The sequence below is a fragment of the Equus quagga genome, chromosome 14 (assembly GCF_021613505.1).
Source record: "Equus quagga isolate Etosha38 chromosome 14, UCLA_HA_Equagga_1.0, whole genome shotgun sequence".
NCBI classification, from domain to species: domain Eukaryota; kingdom Metazoa; phylum Chordata; class Mammalia; order Perissodactyla; family Equidae; genus Equus; species Equus quagga.
The window spans coordinates 19,606,107-19,628,255 of record NC_060280.1 but is presented as its reverse complement, the minus strand read 5'-3'; the positions used below and the strand labels follow the sequence as shown (position 1 = coordinate 19,628,255).

Here is a 22,149-nt window from a genome sequence, read left to right as displayed (position 1 = left end):
ATATTTTTATAATATGTTGTGAGAGTATTGGCTTGCCACATTATTATCACTTTGCAGGAAGATAGATTTATTCATTAAATTTTCATGGTCAGTTTCAATAGGATTTTTTTTTTCCAGCTTTATTGAGATATAATTGAAATATAACATTGTGTAAGTTTAAGGTGTACAGTGTGATGAGTTGATACGTGTATATATTGCTAAATGATTACCATGATAAGGTTAGTCGATAGGAATATTGTGAATCTATGACTGCTATTGTGGTGAGACTCTAATTAATATCTCAGTGAAAACTTGTCTTTCTCTAAAATTAGATTTCCCAGTGAAATGCCTCAACAATAAAAATATTGGATCATCTAATGGGGAAAAAGGTTTAGTTGAGGCAACAATTGAGTTGATATGGGTAGGATAGTTAGACTGCTATTACCTAGTTTTAGAATATTTTGCTATCTTTCTTTACAGTGCATTCCCTTATTTGTGGAAGCAGCTTTAGAGAGACTGACAAGAGAAGTGAAGACAAGTGAACTTCGAACAATGTGCCTGCAAGTTGCCATTGCAGCTTTGTATTATAATCCACACCTGCTTCTCAATACCTTAGAAAATCTTCGCTTCCCTAATAATGTTGAACCAGTTACAAATCATTTTATTACACAGTGGCTTAATGATGTTGATTGTTTCTTGGGGTAAGTGACATATATTGGATCTTTGTTTATTTAATTTTGTGGGGAACTCTGCTTATTAAAAAAAAAGAAAAAGAAGAAAATCTTTATTTTCTTTTTTAGGCTTCATGACAGAAAGATGTGTGTTCTGGGCCTGTGTGCTCTTATTGATATGGAACAAATACCACAAGTTTTAAATCAGGTTTCTGGACAGATTTTGCCAGCTTTTATCCTTTTATTTAATGGATTAAAAAGAGCTTATGCCTGCCATGCAGAACATGAGAATGACAGTGACGATGATGATGAAGCTGAAGATGATGATGAAACGGGTAAGTGATTTGTGATGGAGAAAGCCAAACTTACCTAGTTAGAAATATCACTGGACTTGATTTTTTAGCCTTTCTCCTAAAGAAATATGGGAACGTAACCAAAAGCTCTCATGTCATTTATTCATAGAATATCTTATCTTTCCACTAGAGAGTGAGGTCCATGAAGGCAGGACCTTCAGCTATATCTCCAACATGTAAAGCAGTTCTGGGAACTATGGGTTTTAGTGTTGGCGAACATCTATCATCTATTAGCGCTAAAACCTAAGTATACCTGCACTATAAAATTAAGTTAATTAAATGTTGGCTAATACATTTCACCCATAAGACACTGTAGACTACAAGAGTGGAAATTGATAGGGCATTTAAGAGAAATTATTTTAATGGTTCCAAAATTATATAGCTATTGTCATTGTTGTCTTTTATTATTTACTAGCTTAGCCAGCCTTTTTTAAAGTCTCACCAAAAGTGTTCTGTGGATATAACACAAACTATATACTTTACTATTGGTATTTGGTTTGGTATATACCATAAGGCCCAGAGCACAAGTGCTGAATCTCATGTTATGTAATCTGTTTTCAATCCTCTAGTATTAAGACTCATGGTTGGGTTTCTTGGAATTCTGTGAGAATTTTTTTGTATTTATTGCTGAAGATGTATTTAAACACCAATTCCTGGAACTCTTCCTTGAATTTATTCAGTTGTGGTTTGTAATTTACTGACAGTGGTGACTGGCAGTTTGTTGAATAACAAAATATTTCACTCTTAACAAAAGCACCTATTTTATGACTTGGCAGAGGAATTGGGGAGTGATGAAGATGACATTGATGAAGATGGGCAGGAATATTTGGAGATACTGGCTAAGCAAGCAGGTGAAGATGGAGACGATGAAGACTGGGAAGAAGATGATGCTGAGGAGACTGCCCTGGAAGGCTATTCTACAATCATTGATGATGAAGATAATCCTGTTGATGAGTATCAGATATTTAAAGCTATATTTCAAAGTAAGTCAACTTGTTATATGTAATTCAAATAGCTCTGTATAATCCATTTCTCTGAACCAATCTTGTTTGTGTGTGCCCACTGAAAAAAAGGATTTTGAGTATATATATCTAACTCAAACTAGAATATGGTTTAGAATTGTTAGGCAGAGTAACGAAAGTTATTTCTACTGTTGTCATAGAGTTTCAGAGTATTTTCCTCATGCTATTATTTTACTTTTATTTAGACTGTAATTTTGAAGCATGCACATTATAGAAAAATAGTATAGTTCAAAAAGTTTATACAGTGACAGTACTTCTTTCCCACTTCTGATTTCTAGCCTCTTAGCTTTCCCCAGAAGTATCAACTCTTATATCTGTTTGTTGTGTGTTTATGTATTTGTATATCTTTTTTTTCCCCCAGCCAAACCCACATTTACCTGTCTGAGAATTTGACCATTTACAACATTAATGGTTTTAGAATCCCTTTTCTTTTTTCCCTTGTCACAGTGTGTGGCTACAGAATAATAAGTTCCAGTTTGGTTTTTTACCATCACTTACTTGCATTTCAACAAAATATAAACATCTATGTTCCACAATCCAGCGTAAGAAATTAAAATAGGCACTATATTTGAAACACCCTCTACCTCCAGAGTTGATGACTATGCTGAATATTAATTATTCCTATACATTATGAACTTTGATGTAGAATAAATTCTCTGATAACCAAGGCCCATTGACAAAGCAATTGTGATACAGAGTTGCAGGAAAACAAAGGAATGTTTTCTGAGCTACATGACAGGTAGCAAGAATTGATTGAGGTGCCAAGACTGACGTGCTTTTGTCTATGACTATATTTTGTACACTTAAATACATGTTAGTCCAGAAAGGATGGTTTATAATAGAGGGCTCGTGCACAGTAAATGCAATAAAGTAGTAATAGAAAATATGTGCTTGCTTGTCAGATTTCCCCCACAAAATACCTGGCACCTAGTACATGAGGAAATCAGTTTTCATTCTTGGAATTACTCTGTAAAAAAAGTTATTTTGTGGAAAGCCTTAATAGAGAACATCTTTTTCTCTCTCTCTCACTCACTCAGCACACACACACCACCCCTCCCCCCCTTTGTATAACTACTTAATTGAAATAGGGAAATGCATGGTCAGGCTTGCTACATTATATGTCAACTTATCTAGTGCATGTTTTCATGAAACATTGTGAGATTTTTTAACACCTGGTCTTGTGACATTCTGGGAAAAACTGTCACAGATTGAGTTTGACCATTATTTAGGTTATGATATAAAAATGTATGAGCATTTTAAGTACTTCAGAGCAAGTTTCCTATGGAAAGACAGTAGATATATTTAAGAACGGTTTTTGAATAGGCAATGCAGAAAAAAGACATTTATTTTGTACCATTTGCCCCTCTCTTGCATCTATTTAATGCTTCTAATTTTTGTTTTTTCGTTTAGGGATTTGAGAATTCTAACCAAAGTAGCCTTGATCATTTTCAAGTTGCTTTAATACTGAATCTTTTAAGAGGATTAGGTTGATTTTATTTCTCAGTTTCCCTAGTTTGTTACTTAGAACTGGTTTAGGCTCTGAATCCTTATTTGCTAGAAAGATATATTAAGAGAGTGATTAGGTTTTTTGAGGCATAAAGCTACACTGGATTTCCCCCCCATATGTTTTGTTTCACAAGTAATTTAAATTAATGGGAGAACATAAAATAGATCAGAATTTTAATACTGGAGGTAGAGGAGAGAGAACAGAATAGACAGGAAATACTAGGCCTCTCTTACTATTGCCTTTTTTCCCTTTATTTTCTTTTTAATAGCTATACAAAGTCGTAATCCTGTGTGGTATCAGGCTCTGACTCATGGTCTTAATGAAGAACAAAGGAAACAGTTACAGGATATAGCAACTCTGGCTGATCAAAGAAGAGCAGCCCATGGTATGTTAATTGGCCACAACCCCTCTTTAATTAATGACTTGGTACAGCTTTAAAATTTTATACTAAATGAGTTAAAATTATATAAAAGCTACAGTTGTTGCAGGTGATAGGAATTCACTCTAATCTGAAGGAAGGAAATGAAGAAATGAATTTTGGTTTTGGCTTCAGATTACTGATTTTAAGTGTAGTTGAAAACTACTTTCAGTGTGCAGTGGCTTTAAAAATGTTGCTCAAGCTCATGGTGATGGCTTGATAGTAGAAAATTCTATTAAAAGGTATGAAAACTGCTTTTTCTTAAAGGTATATTAAAGAAAATCCCAAACATCATCGTGTCTTTCCATCTTTAAACATTTCCATATATATTTCAAAAAAGCACATTTTAGATAATACACAGCCTAACAGTTTTCTATTAATCAGACTAGTTTTATATTCAAAGAAGGGTCCTCTTTATAAAGGCACGGCTTTCTAAAGTATTTCATATTTGGATTTGCCTGCATTTGATTCATGGCTGTTATTCCCTTTGGAGATTGAATCCTGCTGATTCAGTATTTGACTCAAAATGGGGAATTTAAAGGTTTTTTTTTTTAACAATGGGAAGTGAAAGTTGACTGACAAGTCTGCAGCATACAACAGGAGAGTTTATCTTCTCTTCATCATATACTCCTCTTTCTCCTGTTCATTTGGAGGAAGAACAGAGGTCAAGTTTGGAATTTCCTGGCTAATGCTAATGGTTAAGCTCTTGTTAATGTCTGTCAACTCTTTCTGTTCTCCAAAGTAGTAAGATGATTGAATGCTCTTTTAAACTTTCACTTACTTGTTTTCTAGAATCCAAAATGATAGAAAAGCATGGAGGATACAAATTCAGTGCTCCAGTTGTGCCAAGTTCTTTCAATTTTGGAGGCCCGGCACCAGGGATGAATTGAGTTATCACTTTCTTTCCTGCTGTGTGATTGTAGTGAAGAGCTTGTGTTCCTCCTAGTAGCGGTTCCAGAACTGGTTCATGTTATCTACTCTAATTGATCAATAGATGGACAAAAAAAACCCAGAAGGTGGGACCTGATCATGCAACTTGGCACTGAAAAAGAAACCAGAGGGATTGGGGGAGGGGAGGTACTTGGGGGGTATTTTCTTTATTTTTCGAAGAAAGTAAGATTCTGAGTGAAAGTTCAAGTGACACTGTGGAAACTGAAACAAGAGGGGATGTCATGAAGGCAGCTTTTCTTTTTCTGAGGAAAAAATAGGCATGGGCTACAGGACTATTTAAAACGTCTCATTTACAGTATAAGCTCAAAGGTAGATGTTATTTTTACACCTATGAGTATTTGTCCGATTTCTGTCTCTTCCTCACCATTGGGTATCTATCCTTTATATGTAAATAAGATAAGGTAATCGATAGCCTTATTCAGTCTTCATCATTTTCATTCATCAAAGATTGTTCCTATGTAGATTATTGGACATTTATTGTAGCACTACATAACTGATTAAAAAAAAATCTGTAAATGAATTAGCACTTTCATATTGAAACAAGCCTGCTAGCCTATGTATAAAATAGCAAAATGTTTGCTGTTTATAAAAAGAAGGGATGTAATGGGGTGGGGGGCAGGGGTAATTTCAAGTTATTAATTTAAAAATGAACTAGCAATTTTGTACCTGATGACTTTGTGGTGCACTCACCTCTGACAGTGACTTGAATTCGGTATGTTAAAAGGGGTTAGTGATAACTTCATTGCTGCTAAAAAATGGCAACTCCCTCTGTGTCTTGCTTTTTCTTAAAGCTCTCAGTGTACAAGTGGATATTTGGATACGAGACTTTACTGTAACAAATAAGAAAGGTGATATTTGAAGCATGTAAATTGGATATAAAGTTCTACTCTTAAAGAGTTGATCAAAGAGTATGGCTAAACATCTATATATGCAATCTATTAAAAGAACTTAATTCGGCTATTATGTCTTGATTTGATTGCAGTTTTTTCCTAATTATAAATTTCTTTTCTCGTTGGCCTGTTTTTATCCTGTACCTAGAAAGCGTGCAAAATGCACACCTTTAAAATTTGGCATTTAACACCTGCTCACCCCGCCTTTCCCCATCTCTCCCCTATCCCTCGTGTTGATTGTGGTATCTGATCTTAACTAGATAGGCTGAAGGTACATGGTTCCCTCCGAAAACCACTCTTGATACCACTGTAAAAACAAGCCAGCAACAAAACAATGTAGAGAGGTTGGCTTGCTTCCCTCTCTCCTAACAGCATGTTCAAAAATAAGCCTTTATTGATCTTAAACATCTGTCAGATGAGTCATACATTGGGTTATTTTTTATATATATATGTATACACACAATTTCAAATTGAAAGCAACATCTCAATGGAGTCAAAACTATTAAATGCTGTTGTCTATAACAGACTAGAAAATTTATAACTGTAAAAATGAAACAAATGCACATATTGATATTTAAAATGCATAATGAAGAAAACCCATTGGTGTTGTGTTTTTCTTGTATGCCAGTAATTAAGCCACTACTGTTGGCACTGTTTGGTTTTCTATTTTAACACTGAAGGAGTGAAAGTATTTCCTATATTTATGAATTTACTATGAAAATCTTGGCAAAAACAGAAAAAAAAGAATTGTCTAAAATGTGTGGCTGAAAACTGTTAATCAAGTGTGTTTCTACTTTTTTTCCTCTAAGTTGGACACCATCTGTATACCCTAGGTTGCTTAAGGGGATTTCACTATTATATAAAATCAGTAAAATTAAAACGGAGTAGTTGTATATATGCAACATTGTGTACAGAGGGGAGATATTGAATAGTATTAAACATTTTCGTCTTCCTTTACCTTTTATCCCCTAATACCTAGTCTACTTTTTTAAATTTCAGACTTCACTGCTCTTTGAATTGATAATTCCAATTTTCACATTGTTATTGGAAAACCATATCTAATAAAGGTTTAGTTATTCCCATGCACAGTATGAAAATTCTCGTTTGCTGAGGTTTTATTTCAAGAAATGTATTTGGCATGTCTTTGAGAACAAGTTTATTGTCTGCTGTCATACAATCTAAACTAATCTCCATTTATGGATTTTAACTTAAAGACCTTAAAATTAAACTATATTTAATATTAGTGTTCAAATGGTAGTTTCTAATGCATCAAATATATACCTCAATTATTTTCAGTATTTCCTTAAATTTAACATCAAATTATAGTTTTCTTAACAGATTACGGATCTTGATATGTGTCACTGTTTCTAGAGTAGGTTGTACGAGGGACTTCTGGATAATTTTTTGAGCGTATTTACAAACTTGTAATTAGCCGCATACAGATTTTATTTGTTTAACATACAGCTTTTCCCAGAGTTTCACTGACCTATAACTTATATTTATTTTTTGATTTATAAAAGTTAATTCTGATTTTGAGTTTCAGTATTTGTCTTTTTTAATGGCTGATAGCATAAAATCTTCACTTTTTGTAAACTTAAACCATCCTTTTTTAAAAAAAATTCGTTGATCAGTATTAAATAAAGGAAGTTAATTTGTTTCTCTGCAGTTAATAAAATGGTGATTACTAATCTACACACTTTATGAAGATAATGACTGCTCTGCTCAGCTCTGGAAGAGCATAGAGCAGTGGTGGCCAAACCACTGCCCTATAGCAGTATGCTGCTATTCAGCCCTACATGTAGCCCCTGAAGCAAACATGAAGAAAAAGGCATTAAGGACTGTATTAATATAACTAAACCATGTCTTTGGGAAAATCTAGCACAATGCCTTAAGCATAGTAGGCATTCCCTAAGTGTTTATAAAATGAATGACCTAAAATTACATTAAAACATATCAGTTATAAAAATGTTAGTTCTGTTCTATATAATTTAAGTTTTGGTGAAGATTGTGACTGTTAACATCCCTTATGAATTCTAGGTTTTATCCTCGGTGCGGTTGGCCACCATTGCAATAACACCTTGGTGCTTGTGGTTCTTACAAAGGGAAACCAGGTGCCCAGCTAGAAATCCAGGATTTTATCACTATGGGAGGAGTAAAGATCTTTCAAGTAACTTTTTCTGAGTAATCCCCCCTGCAGGTTTTTTAAGGCACAGGTGATAATTGCTTTATATATTTATAGATCCTGCTTTCATGTTTAGATTGAAATTTGTCAATTACACTCAATATTTGAATTCTATATTTAAGTGTTTCCTATCAGAGTCTTTTAAAGTAGTTTCTTTTAAAATCCTTTTAATTAACTCAAACTAGAAATACAAGGAACTTCCTCAAACTTAATAAAGGGCATGTATGAAAAACCTAAAGCTAGTGGACTTAATGATGAAAAACTAAAAGCTTTTCCCCCTAAGATCAAGAACCAGACAGGCATGCCCTTGTTGCTACTTCTATTCAACATTATACGTGAGGTTCTAGGAAGGGCAATTAGGCAAGAAGAGGAAAAAAAGGATATCTAGATTAGAAAGGAAGAAGTAAAACTATATTTGCAGATGGCATGATCTTACAGAAAACCATAAGGAATATACACACAAAGAGCTAATGTCTTCTTTAAGGTTGGAGGACATAAGATCAATATAGAAAAATCAATTCTCTTTCTACACAGCAGCAATGAAAGTGAAATTAAGAAATTTCCATTTAGAATAGTATAAAGAATGCTTAAGAATAAATTTAACAAAATGGAAAAGCCCTGAAAACTACAAAATACTGTTGAAAGAAGACTTAAGTAAATGGAAGGGCATCCCATGTTCATGAATTGCAAGACAGTATCATGAAAATGGCAGTACTTGCAAAATTGATCTAACGATTCAGTGTAATTCCTATAAAATCCCAGCTACCTTTTTTGCAGGAATTGACAAACTGATCCTAAAATTTGTATGGAAATACAAGGGACTCAGAATAGCCAAAACAATCTTGAAATTGAATGTGATTTAGTCATCATGATAATAGTGCTAGTATAAGGATAGACACCTTATACTGACCAGTGGAATAAAATTTACAGTCCAGAAGTAAACCTTTAAATTTATGATCAGTTGGTTTTCGACAAGGGTGCCAAGCCATTCAGTGTAGGAAAGAATCATCTTCAACAAATGGTTCTGAGATAGCTGGGTACCTACATGCAAAAGCATGAAGTTGGATCCTTACCTCACACCGTATACAAAAATGTGGTTCAAAGATTTAAGTGTAAGATCTCAAACTATAAAACTCTTAGCAAAAAATATAGGCATAAATCTTTGTTACTATGAATTAGGTTTCTTGAACGTAACACCACAGCACACGCAACAAAAGAAAATAAATAAGTTAGACTTCAAAATTTAAAACTTTGTGCTTCGTAGGACACCTTGCAGAAAGTGGAAAGACAAACCAGAGAATGGGAGAAAATATTTGCACATCTTAAATATATAGAGAACTCTTAGAGCTCAACCCAAAAAAACACACTTTAAAAATGGGAAAGAGGGGCCAGCCCCATGGTGTAGTGGTTAGGTTAGCGCACTCTGCTTGGGTGGTCTGGGGTTCACAAGTTCCGATCCCAGGTGCAGACCTACACGCTGCTCATCAGGCTATGCTGTGGTAGCAACCCACATACAAAACTGGAAGATTGGCACAGATGTTGGCTCAGGGACAATTTTCCTCACCAAAAAAAAAAAAAGATAAAAATGGGAACAAATCTGAGTAGATGTTTCTCCAAAGAAATAAATGGCCAGTACCATAGGAAAAGATGCTCAACATCACTAGTCATTAGGAAAATGCAAATCAGAATCAAAATGAGATAATGATTTCACACCTACTGGCATGTCTATATAATCAAAAAGGTGGACAATTATAAGTATTGGTGAGGATGCAGAGAAACTGGAACCCTCATACTTGCTGATAGGATATAAAATGCTTCTCTGTTTGGAAGTTTGGCAGTTCCTAAAAAGGTGGTAAATTGTGTCACCCAGCAATCCCACTCCTAGATGTATGTATCCAAGAGAAATGAAACATATCCATACAAGAACTTGTATGTAACTGATCATAGTACCATTATTATAGCCCAAAGGAGGAAACAACCCAACCAGCCATCAACTGATGAATAGATAAATAAAATGTATTAATCATACAATCACATACTTGGCAATAAAACAAATAAGTAGCATTGTATGCTACAACATGGATGAGCCCTGAAAACAAAGTGAAAGAAGTCAAATGCAAAAGATTCCATTTATATGAAATGTTTAGAATTGGCAGATCATAAAGACAAAGTAGATTAGTGGTCACCGGGGGGCTGGGGGAAGGGAATGTAGAGTGACTGCTATTGGGTACAGGGTGTTTTGAGGGGATGATAAAAATATTTTGGATTACATAGTGATGATAGCTGCACACCCTTGTGAATATACTAAAAACTGCTGATGAAGTGTACACTTAAAATGGTGAATTTTATGGTATATAGATATCAATTTTCAGTTTTCTTAAACTAAGTCTCAAATTTGGTTCAAGTTCTCTAAAGGGTAATATGAAATATTTATGCATTTACTACAAGCTAACAACAATTTTACTCATGATTATGCAGCTGACTCCATATTAGGGGAAAAACAGACATGGCACCGCTTATCAAGCCATGCTGTGGCAGGCATCCCACGTATAAAGTGGAGGAAGATGGGCCACAGATGTTAGCTCAGGGCCGATCTTCCTCAGCAAAAAGGATTGGCAGATGTCAACTCAGGACTAATCTTCCTCAAAAAAAAAAAAAAGTTCTCACTTTGTCTCAAAGAGTATGTTTGTCCAAAAAAATAAAGTCACTTTAAAAACAGTTGTTTCGTTCCTAGACCACCCACTATTTAACTGTACAGCTGAAACACTGCAGACGTACTATGTGTATTAATGAAACTTAATTTTTCTTTTGTCTGGAATGCTCTACTTTAGATTTAGATTAGAAGCCAAAATGAGGGCTAGAATCTTGTGGAGATAGCCAGTTTCAAAGGGTCACCTGGAATCTTCAGGGGCTTTAGAATATTCATAACATATTGGAAATTGAGTGTAGTTTTCCATTTTTTTGCCACTAAAATAAACAACACATTAACCACACTTGATAAACCTTGGGGCTCACTGTTGGGTGATATTTTCAAAGATGGAATGAATGGGGTTAACAGGAGGCCAGCGGGTACAGTTGGTAAAAACAAAAATTGCATTCCTACTGGAATTACTATAGACAACCTTGAAATAGGGCAATCATGCAATCAGCCAGTAACAAAACATTACCAGTTGTATTATACCCCTGCTTATGTCAACATGTATGCTGAGAACTAGTTTGCCTGAAATTGGAGAGGAATGTTTTAAGTAACCTAATAACACATTTCCAAAAGAATGTAAGCCGATTAATGCTTTCAGTGTGGAAGCTGAGTGAGAGATTAACTGAGTTTAGTCTACAGGCCAATGACTCTTAACCTCTGGGTCCATGAGCCCTATGAAACTGCAAATTTTTTAGTATATTTTTCATAGCTTTCTTCTGAATCTCCAAGAGTTATCAAAGTGCTTAGTAACTACTGCTGTAGATCATTAAAGTGAGAATTGGAGAGACATGGGTTAACATTTATCAAGCACTTAAAAAGCATCTGATAGGCCCTGTGCCACATTCATTTACCTACATTCTCATATATCCTCCCAATCACACTGTCAAATAAATATGTGGTTTTCGCCTTCCAGATAAGGCAACAGGTTCTGAGATAAGTGATGCCTCTACAGTCACAGCTCTCAATGGAGAGCATCTACTAGTTTGGTTTTAAATTCTTTAGTGTCTAAAAAAATCTACAAATGCATGATAAAAAAATTCAGATTTTTCACAAATAATTTAATACATCAGAATCACCTATAACACCTCCTCCCAGAGATACTTTTAAGAGTTTAATACATAATTTCTCAGTATCTTTCTTTATACATACACTAACGGTTATGTCATTGTACAAATAATGCCAAAATGAACCAATTTTCCAGAAAGTTTTGAGTTACTGAATTTATTTTTATTTTTTTTAAGAATTGGCACCCGGGCTAACAACTGTTGCCAATCTTTTTTTTTTTTTTTCCTGCTTTATCTCCCCAAACCCCCCCTGTACACAGTTGTATATCTTAGTTGCATGTCCTTCTAATTGTGGGATCTGAATATTCTTTTTTTTTTAAAGATTGGCACCTGAGCTAACATCTGTTGCCAATTTTTTTCTTCTCCCCAAAGCCCCCAGTACATGGTTGTATATCATAGTTGTGAGTGCCTCTGGTTGTGCTAAGTGGGATGCTGCCTCAACATGGCCTGATGAGTGGTGCCATGTCTGCACCCAAGATCCGAACCAGCGAAAGCCTGGCCCGCCCAAGCAGAGCGCACAAACTTAACCACTCGCCACAGGGCCGGCCCCTGAAATATTTTAAGAAACATGATGGTAACAGTTTTTGAAAGGAGCTAGAAATAAATTAACTTATTCAGAAAACTGGAAAAACAGTCCAGCTTTTTGTAAGAGCCTAGACTAACATTGATTGGAAGTAAAATATTTTCAAGCCATTAATCTGATAAAATGTAGTAAGATAGAAGGTACAAGAGGTGATTTGGGGAAAATCTGAAGATTATGGGTGGATCTGAATACTACATACATTTGAACTGTTCTACAGTCACTGGTAAATATTAACACAAAATTCCATTACCTGTGACAAAAGCAGAATTAAGGTTTCTCTCTGAATCAGATTAGAATCATAGCATCTTATCCACCACCACCATTCAATTGTTAAAACCCCTCGGTAGGTTCTGGGGATACAAAGATGTCCTGTAACTGCAACCTACAATTATAGGGTGATTTTTAAGTTCCTTTTGAAATTCTGCACTAGTGTCTTAATGAGCAGACTAAAGGCATAAGACTTAGTAATGAATTGGCTAAACTGCATAAAAGTGTGTTGATTCTTTTCATAACATTTCTGATCACAAAATACAAATACAATATCTGGAAGGTACAGAAAGTATAAATTAAAACACCTTGTTTTTCACCTGAACTGTACTTGTCTGTGACAAAGGGAATCTATCCATTGGGTAGGAGACTTTTAAGTGAGCCGGTTCCTCCAGTTTCAAGTAACCTAATCCAATTCTATGTGTCACATCTTTCATTTTTTATAAGGGTGTAAAAAATAACTACTTTAAACTTCTAAAGAATATGTATTCAAACAAAACTCAGATTCCTTTTTTCGTCCGAATGGCGTTTGGGCACCAATTATGCAACTATGCCTTGGTTGGGCTCAGTCTGCTCCCTACTCCTCACCAAAAAGGAGATAACGTTAAAATCTCAAACTGGACTCAACTGTAAACCAAAACATTTTAATTATCCTCTCTTAGAAGGCTGGCTATGACATCCTTTTGATTTAACACCTTGGCCATTCTATAGTCACCTGAAATGCAAAAGACACTAAATCAAACATCATCCTGCTCTTTCCACTTTTTCTAAATATGACACAAACCTCCTGAAAGGGGCCCAGCCTCCTCATTCTCTTAATAACTCAATTCTACACCTGAAATGCCCGATTTAGCAAATCTACAGTCTATACACTTTATCTCATCTTTACTTCGCCTGCTTGCCAAAGCAAATGAATACTTACTGAATACTCCTGAAATGACTAGTATTCCCAATAGTTCAAAGTTTGGGTTGAGAGCTACAAGAAAACATTACCTAAACTTCACAACTAATTTGTATCCATTGTTAACAGGTTTGGGGAGCCCGAGTCAATGCTTTTCCCACCTTTTTAACTTTCCTTTAATTCAGGACACGCAAAACGGAAAGTAGAAGAGAAGGCAGAGACACCATTACAGACGACTTCAAATTTTGAACGTAAATAGCACGAAAGCGCAAAAGCATCCGCAGTGTTTCCCAGCAGAGTTCAAGACCACCGCCCCGTTGACAGGCTCCGCCGAAACGTCAGCAGGAGCAGGAGGCTAACCTCCCACCAAAGGGGGATGCCCCGGGGACTGGAAGAAGCGCAGGCAGGCTTGGCAACCAAGGACCCGCATGCAGCAGGTCTCGGGAAAGCCCTCGCCCACGACCAAAGGCCTCAGCTGGCGCCGAGAGCTCCCAGAGGACGGTCAGGCGTCCCATCCTGTCCTTAGGCCTCCCTACCACTTCCCTCCCAACGGGCGACACTCGGCGGTCACTAGACAAAGCCCAACCGGTCTCCAGAACGCGCTTCAGCAAGCCCACCGGAGAGCCAATGCCACCTCCTAGCCCCTGTGGGGAAAATGGCGCCCGTCACCCCTTCTCCCTCCCGGCTAGTCACAAGGACCAGCCTCCCTCCCTCGCTACAAAATGGCGCCTCCCGCTGGGGCCCCAGAATCAGCATAATTCACTTGTCAGCCAGGCGGTGTCGGTCTGGGATGAGCGGTTCTGCCGACCAGTCAGACACAGCAACTTTGATTCCGCACTTAGCGCAAGCCACTCAGGCGCCGGCGGTAAGGCCAGGCGAGGCTGACGTTTCGAAGAGGGGGCGTGGATAAGGCGGTCTCCTCTCGCGTGGCCTAAATTTGAGCCAATGGCAAGCAGGAAGTTGCCGGTGAGTGACGTCATGACAGCCCAATGGAAGCTGGGGGCGGGCTTCAGACTCGGTATGCGGGTTGCGGGGCCTGGGGGCCGGGCGGCTGTTTCCTGTCCTGGTGCATGGTGGTCGGACGAAGGAATTGTTGGAAAATTTTCTCGGAGGTTCGTATATAAATGTGTTTTTACCCAGTGTGCATTATTCTCCGCCCGGCCGCCGCCCTCAGCGCGGCGGCGCGGGCCCGCTTGGGCCTGGGCTTTGACTCCGGCTGCTCAGCCTCCGCCGCAGGCCCTGCCGATCCTACGGCCGGTCGCGGTAGCGGCGCCTGGGCAGAAGCGGAGTTTATTAATAACCCGCGGCCGCCACTCTCGGGTGGCGGAGCTTTTCTCGCTGAGGACGCAACCCCCCCCACTTATCTCTGCGCGCCGCGCCCCGCCTGTTCCCCTCAGGGGACCGCGGAGGGGAGGGAGGGAAGGAAGGGAGGGTGGAGCCCTCGGGAGCCTACCGGCGCTTCTCGGCTTGACCTCCGCGCGGAGCGAGTCCCCAGGCGCCGCCGAGGCGAAGCTCCGCGGGCGGACACGCCGGGCCGCGGGCCGCGCCAGGCCCCAGCTGGGGCGCCGGCGGCGGCGCTGGCCGAGGGCCCGCCTGCACATCGCACCCAGAATTTCCTCCCACCCAGATCGTACACAGATTTCTTGTTTCCCTCACTTTTTTTTTTTACATTTTAGGTTACTGAGGCCTAACATCGAATGTTAGAAATTGTCAGTTTTATCATTCCCCTTTTTTCTCGATTTTGGCCCAAAAGTGAATGAATCCTTTACTTGCTTTGTAATATTTTATTGTGGAACGTGAACGTGAATTTTTTTCCCCCCCCTTTTTTTTTTTTTTAACATTTTGTTTTCCGCATTAATGAAGTTAAGCAAAAACTGGGAAAGAAAGTAAAACGCATTGTTTGTGTAAGATCAACTTCAGCTTTTGCTTTGGCAGTGCCTAATCAGCTGGCATAATCAAATGGGGATATAGTGAAAAATCATAGGTTCGAGATTGTGCTTGGCTTCGTCCGGAATCTTGCTAGAGGATGCGTGTATTTTGCTGTAGTTAACAAAAATATGTGCAATAGTTAATATTTTCTCTTGCCCAGCGTGTAGTGTAAGTTCATTGTTAAGCAATAAGAGATTAGGTGCTAAGGAGATCACTGAAAGCTCCGATAAGATGCTTAACTGATTTTCTCTAGGCGTATTTTGACTGATTTTGAAATTCACATTATTTGGCAGCATTTGCGTGCCTATTTTTCCATAGCCCTCGTTTATTTTTTAAAAATAATAGCTTTGTTGATATAATTCACATTCCTTACAATTCATCTAAAGTGTGTAATTAGATAGGTTTAATATATTCAGAGTTATGCGACGATCAGCCCAATTTTAAAATATGTTCATCACCCCAAAAAGAAACTCTATACCCGTTAAGTTACTCCCCATTTCCCCTTAAACCTGCCCCTCCCCAAACACTAATCTGCAGATTTGCCTATTCTGAACATTTCATGTAAATAGAATCACACAGTATGTATGTGGGCATTTGTAACCGGCTTCTTTCACTTATAATATTTGCAAGTTCATTCATATTATAGCTTTTATCAGTATTTTATTTCTTTTTATTGCCAAATATTTCATTGTATGGACATAACACATTTTATTCATCCATTCATCTGTTGATGGACATTTGAGTGGTTTCCACCTTTTATCGGTTATGCATAATGCTGCTATGAACATTTGTGTACAAGTTTTTGTGTAGACATGTTTTCATTTCTCTTGGATGTATATACCTAGGAGTAGACTGTCTTGATTATATCATAACTCCGTGCTCAACCTTTTCAGGAACTGTCAAACTGTTTTGCAAAGTGGCTGCACTATTTTAAATTCCTACCAGTGGTGTATGAGAGTTCCCATTTTTCGATATCCTTGCCAACACTTATTATCAGTCTTTTAGATGGTAGCCATCCTAGTGGGTATGAAGTGGTATTTCTTGTTATTTTGATTTCCATTTCCCATTGGCTAATGGTGTTGAGCACTTTTTCATGTGCTTCTTATTGGCGATTTGTATATCTTCTTTGGAGAAATGTTTATTTGGATCTTTTCCCCATTTTTAAGTTGTATTGTTTGTTATTGAGTTGTAAGCTTCTGTATATAAAAGTCACTTGTCAGACATATGATTTGCGAAATGTCCATTGCCCTTTCCTGCAAGTTGGCATGTTGCTGTGAATCTTGTTCTTCGTGGAAAGATGACCTAGCTGGATTGGGGAATTGGGCCTCTACTATTACTTTGGCTGTTATGAATTATTTATAGTGTATATGCAGTTTATGATCATATGAGGAGAACTTTCTGAGTCCTGAGGTTTTCTTTATTACTTAATTTTGAAGTTTTTATCTAGTGTTGTTTTGTTTTGTTTTTTTAATCTGAGGTTTTACCTAGTTCTGAGTGGTTTTGCTCCTGGCTTTATTTCAGGACATAGTAATTTTTTAAAAGTTGGGTTCTGTGTGTCATTACTCCTTTCTATGCTTAATTTGCATTTTAAGGGACAGCTTTTGTGAGACTGTTTTAAACTTTATTGTACTACTAATCAAAATGATGTTTTTAAGATGGATTTAGACTGAGAAATCTCCCTCTCTCTCATAGAAAAAAAATTTTGAAAAAAAATGATACACTTTTCTCCATACTGTCCCATAAATCTAATCTCATTTTAAAACTATGCTATAGTGGGAACTCTGCACCCTCTGGAAATAACTTGTCCATTAATGAGTAGACACAGGCATTTAACTACAAACTACATTATCTGTGCTTAAAATACCACTTTACTCAGCACTTAACTTTGGCTTCGGAGAGGGGAAAATTCTACTTTCTACCCTTCTTGTGTTCTTATGGCTAGACTAATAATAAAACTGACACAAGACCAGATTAACAGGAGAAACCCCAATTTAATATGTGCGTATTGGAGATCATAGTGTAAGATGCTCTCTGAGATGAGCAAAGCAGGCTGCTTTTCTATCTTTTTATACAAAGAAACAATAAGTTTGTGAGGAATGACAGGATGAAGAAACTTAGATTTGGAGTATGTAAGAAGAAAGGAATTTGAGCAAAGTTTAGGCTTGAGGTAGTAAATTAGTAAAATTAACAAGGTTTGCTTATGTCGGCTTCTTGGCCCTGGATTCCCTAGCTCTGCTGATAAGGATGTCTCTCTCAGCCTTATCACAGGCAGGGCACCCTTCACATGGGAGATTTATATCCTGCTTTCAGGGAGAACAGAGAGAGAAAAGTCAGGATGCCCTTTTTGCTTCTCAAGTAACTTTAACTCAAAATAATCAATAGGCCATTGTGAGATATTTTGGGGTGGCTTGCCATGGGCCCCAACAGTTCCCTTCTCTGAAATTTCCCTGAAAGTTTAATATATCCAAAATTGAGCTGGTAAATTGTTCCATTATTTCATTGAATAGGTCACTTCAGTTAAACAGTTTTGTCTCATTTCAGAAGGTGGTGATGCAGATGGATTCCCAAAGTTAGGTCTCTGGTCTAAGCAATCAGGTATTTAATAAGAGGTATTTCTATGGAAACAAAGAAAAACAAAGGTTAATGGTTGGAGCAAATTATAAACCAGTTTCTGAGCCTAGGGGCAGCCAGTCAAGAAGATTGTAAATGTTCAGGTCAAAGCGTCTTTTGCAGTTTGAAATGTCTCTGATGATGTCATTGGATGTTCAGGTACACTTTCTGAGTGGTTCTTACAGTAACATGCATGAAGGTTATCTAAACATGAGCTATTGTGGAGATCTCAAGTTTATATCAAGTTGTTCGGCTTCAGTTTGCAAGGCTTCAGGGAAAAGGGCAGCTTTAGTTTTTAATGATTCCAAGTCAAAAGTGGGAGAAAAATTGGAAACATTAGTTTGTACAGTTGTAGCCAAATATTGGAGGATACTAGAATTTAGGATCCAGTCCAGTTTTTAGGTTAACAACAAAACTTGAAGAAAAATTAACAGCACTAGAATCTAATATTGACAAATGTGTATTACAGTTTCTACTGAAACAATTTTTCTGTCTAAAATCACCCTTATTTTTATCAAATTATGTAGTCAAATTAAGACTAATTTGGAGAGTAAGTCTAGTTTCAATAAACTTGGCTCACTTATTTACATAAGTACAGCAAGAATAGTGATTGACATATAGGCTCTTTTAAATTTGCTTTGCTGGAACTTTTTGTAAGGAATCTCCAAATTGAACTTTTAATGGCCTCTTGAGGATAAAACTCCAAGCAGATATTCTGCCTGCAATACCTATACATTGAGTGAATTCCTCTCCTCTTGAGGGTCCCAACATAACTTGCACCTGCCAGCAAGTGACCTTCTTTACTCAGTTGGTTAGACTGTGGGGAACTCTGTAAGTGGGGTACGAGGCTGTTTCTTCCCAGGGGTTTTATTGGCTTCATAGAGTCAACCTTATTTCCTTAAGCTGTTTGGTCATATCTGAGTTTATGCATGTCTCTCTCAAATATGGCATTCCAGTCAAAGCCTTGGTAATATAACCAGTGTTTCCAGTTGTGTCCTGTTACAAGGAGAACAGATTTTTATTGAACTTATGCAAATAAATATGTTGTCATGACAATAAGAATACTCACTGAGAATTTCTGAATTCTGGAGGGATCGGGTTAGGGAGAAAAAAGTGATTGTTTCAACTCTGCTTAAAAAGGTATAATTCACCAAATTGCTGTAAGTCATAGCTTAAGAGAAAAGAAAAGAGTTTCCTTAAATCTGGAAAACCAAAAGATTTTTAAGAGGTAATATTTCAGATCAAACGTCATAAAAATTATAATCATCCTCATCAGTTCATTAAGTTCCATGTAACTAATTCTTGTTCTGCTCGAATCCAGTTTTTTCGTTCTCTCAACTTTGCCTGGCAATTGAGAGTGATGGGGAGTGAAAATTCCAAGAAGTTTGCAAGTTTTTCATTAAGGCTCATATGATTTGCCCAGTGAATGCCTGGATCACTGGAGATTGTGGATAGTGTATCCCAAGTGGGAAACACATTTTCTAATAGTTTTCTTTGGCACTGTGACGGCATCAGCTTTGTGGCAGATCAACCCATCTGGAAAACTTACATACGATAACAAGAACAGATTGATAACCCATACTAAGTGGCAGTTGAATGAAGTCCAGCTGCAGGTGCTCAAAGGACCCAGAGGGAGGAGTTCTGTGGTCTCTGGGCACAGAAATAGTTTTTCCTAAGGTGGGTGAAGGAATGTAAAAACTAAAACGTGGGGTTTGCCAAGGAGCTGGGAAGAACCAAGCGGCTGTCTTCGTTCTCCATAGCCCTGACTGTTTGTTTACAGCTATTGTTTACCCATCTTAATTTCTCTGATTTGGTATGAAGCATTTTGCAGAAGCATCAGAGCAACTATAAATGACCAAAAACTTAAAAATGGTTTATTATAATGCTATTGATAAAGAAATTTTGTTATTTCTGTTACATACAACATTTTACAATAACTAGAATTATGACTAATAATGTGATACCAGAACATGTCAGATTTTTAGGAATTTCACATAATTTCTGGAATTCTTATATACAGTCCTACCTAACATAAAGAAGGCTTAATGTTATTTCTTATTTGACAATGCTTCCTGTGTAATTTAACATCTCAAATAAGCCTAATTAGTTCAATACCCCTCTTTTTATAAGGAGAGAGAACAGATCTTTTGAGATATTTCAGGGGTCTCCTGAAAAACCCAAAGTTAGCTAGAGGTCAAAAAAGACTTCATCTAGAATTTGATTTTGGAAAGTTCATCAAAGATATCAGAGGTTTTAAAACACTTGCCTAAATAGGATCACCAATCATTATGAAACTCAATATTTAATTATCTTTTTTACCAAAGTGACAAAAGATTTCAAAGACAAAATAGAAGGTTACGTAGCTGTAAAACCATAGTTCTTTTTAATAGAAAAGACTCAGCTTTTAACATAAAGCTCAGGAAATAGTTCTGATAAAACAGAAGGTCCTAACCTTTCATAGTTATAAAAACCTTTCACAATCCCTTTATCAGGAGCAGACCAATACTCGAAGAATGCTTTCTTTTAAAGGGATGAAAAGAAAATTAAGTTCTGGTTTTATGTAAATACACTATTAATATTAAAGCTTATTTTTAAAATTCTTGAAATAATTTAATTTTTGTTAACTTGACCATACAAGGTAAGATTTTCTCTCTCTTTCTGTCTCTCTGTCTCTTTTTGTCCTTTTAACAGAGAGAGAAAAACTCAAATTTTAATTTTGTCCCAGCTTACTTTTGATATTAAAACTCATTCATTTAATTAAATTTATTCCACTCTCAATTAGCCCTCAGCACCTATAAAATTCCTTTCCAAAGATTCCTTTTTCTTAAACCTTCTATAACTTTTTACATCCATTTTAGTTTGTCCCTTGGTCTCTTTTAAATTCAGAATAACCAGCTTTATCTTGGGACAAAATTATTTTCCTTTCCACAACAAAAATGCATCTCTGTTCCTTACACCTTTTCTTACCAAAACATGTATCTTATTTTCCTTGCATACAGAGATTTTTCCCTTATTATTTTCAGTAGCTTTAATAACATATATTAATTAGAATTTTTAACTCTTAGAAACCTTAATTTCTTGGGGCCAGCCCCATGGCTGAGTGGTTAAGTTAGTGCGCTCCGCTTCGGTGGCACAGGGTTTCGCTTGTTTGGATCCTGGGCGCAGACGTAGCACTGCCCTTCAGGCCATGCTGAGGCAGCATCCCACATGCCACAACTAGAAGGACCCACAACTAGAAATACACAACTATGTACCAGGGGGCTTTGGAGAGAAAAAGGAAAAATAAAATCTTAAAAAAACAAAACAAAAAACCTTAATTTCTAGTTAAGAAGTAATTGTAAACTGTATGTGATATCCATATTCTTTATGGGAAATTTATGAATGCGTTTTATAAATTGTAGAAACATGTTTTTCCATAGTGCAATCTTTTAATAAAACACAAAACATGTTTATTAACAGACCCAAATTTATCTTTTAGTTTCTCTGTAATAAGAAGCTGAAAGTAGATCAACCTCTGTTCAGTAATTAATGTTTTATTATTTTATCTGGAAACGACCTAGATATTCAATGAATTTTCCATCATTTGATTTCATTTAGTAAAACTCTAAAGTTTCAAGTTACCAAAAAGATTTGGGGAAGCTATTTTTAAGTACACATACTTTCATAAAACATAATTATTGCACCTAGAAATTATTTCATTTAACATTTATATAATTCACTTGTTCTTAGCAATTATACTTATATTGTTCATGAAAATTTCATGAGACATTAAAGCAGTTAGCCATCATCTGAAGTTATTTTTTTCTTGCTGAGCTTTTTTGTAGCAGAGTTAACATGAGCTTATTTGACTAATAACTCAGGAAGAATAAAAGTTGCGCGTCTGCATTCTGTCCAATGCTGGTAACTCTGAAGACATGTCTATTTTAATTAAACCAACAGCTTAAACAAGCTTTCATTTACCAAAGACTATTTTATGTCATGTTAACTTGAAAAGCATTTGGGTTAGTCTCTATTATATTTAGAAATAATTTATGTAAGCACTTAATAGAGCTTTTTAGAAGTTAACTTTAATGATATCATCCAGCGGTAGAAAAATACCATATCTATAACGTACATGCATGCAT

The 22,149-nt window shown here is 36.7% G+C and overlaps 2 protein-coding genes across 4 annotated transcripts in view; both read left to right on the top strand.

The window, feature by feature from the left end:
- IPO7 (importin 7) overlaps nucleotides 1–5,864 on the top strand; it is a 48,945-nt gene extending 43,081 nt beyond the window's left edge. The window contains exons 21-25 of the mRNA XM_046638461.1: nucleotides 460–680; nucleotides 780–985; nucleotides 1,780–1,986; nucleotides 3,801–3,917; nucleotides 4,743–5,864. Coding sequence (XP_046494417.1) covers nucleotides 460–680; nucleotides 780–985; nucleotides 1,780–1,986; nucleotides 3,801–3,917; nucleotides 4,743–4,840 — 849 coding nt within the window. The 3' untranslated portion in view covers nucleotides 4,841–5,864. The remainder of the gene's footprint in view (nucleotides 1–459; nucleotides 681–779; nucleotides 986–1,779; nucleotides 1,987–3,800; nucleotides 3,918–4,742) is intronic.
- Nucleotides 5,865–14,343: 8,479 nt separating this feature from the next.
- The window catches only part of ZNF143 (zinc finger protein 143), a 62,498-nt gene continuing 54,692 nt past the window's right edge, over nucleotides 14,344–22,149 (top strand). For 2 of the 3 annotated variants that reach the window (XM_046638463.1, XM_046638462.1), the window contains exon 1: nucleotides 14,344–14,598. In XM_046638463.1, coding sequence (XP_046494419.1) covers nucleotides 14,476–14,598 — 123 coding nt within the window. In that variant the 5' untranslated portion in view covers nucleotides 14,344–14,475. The remainder of the gene's footprint in view (nucleotides 14,599–22,149) is intronic. The other variant, XM_046638464.1, reaches the window with a different exon arrangement.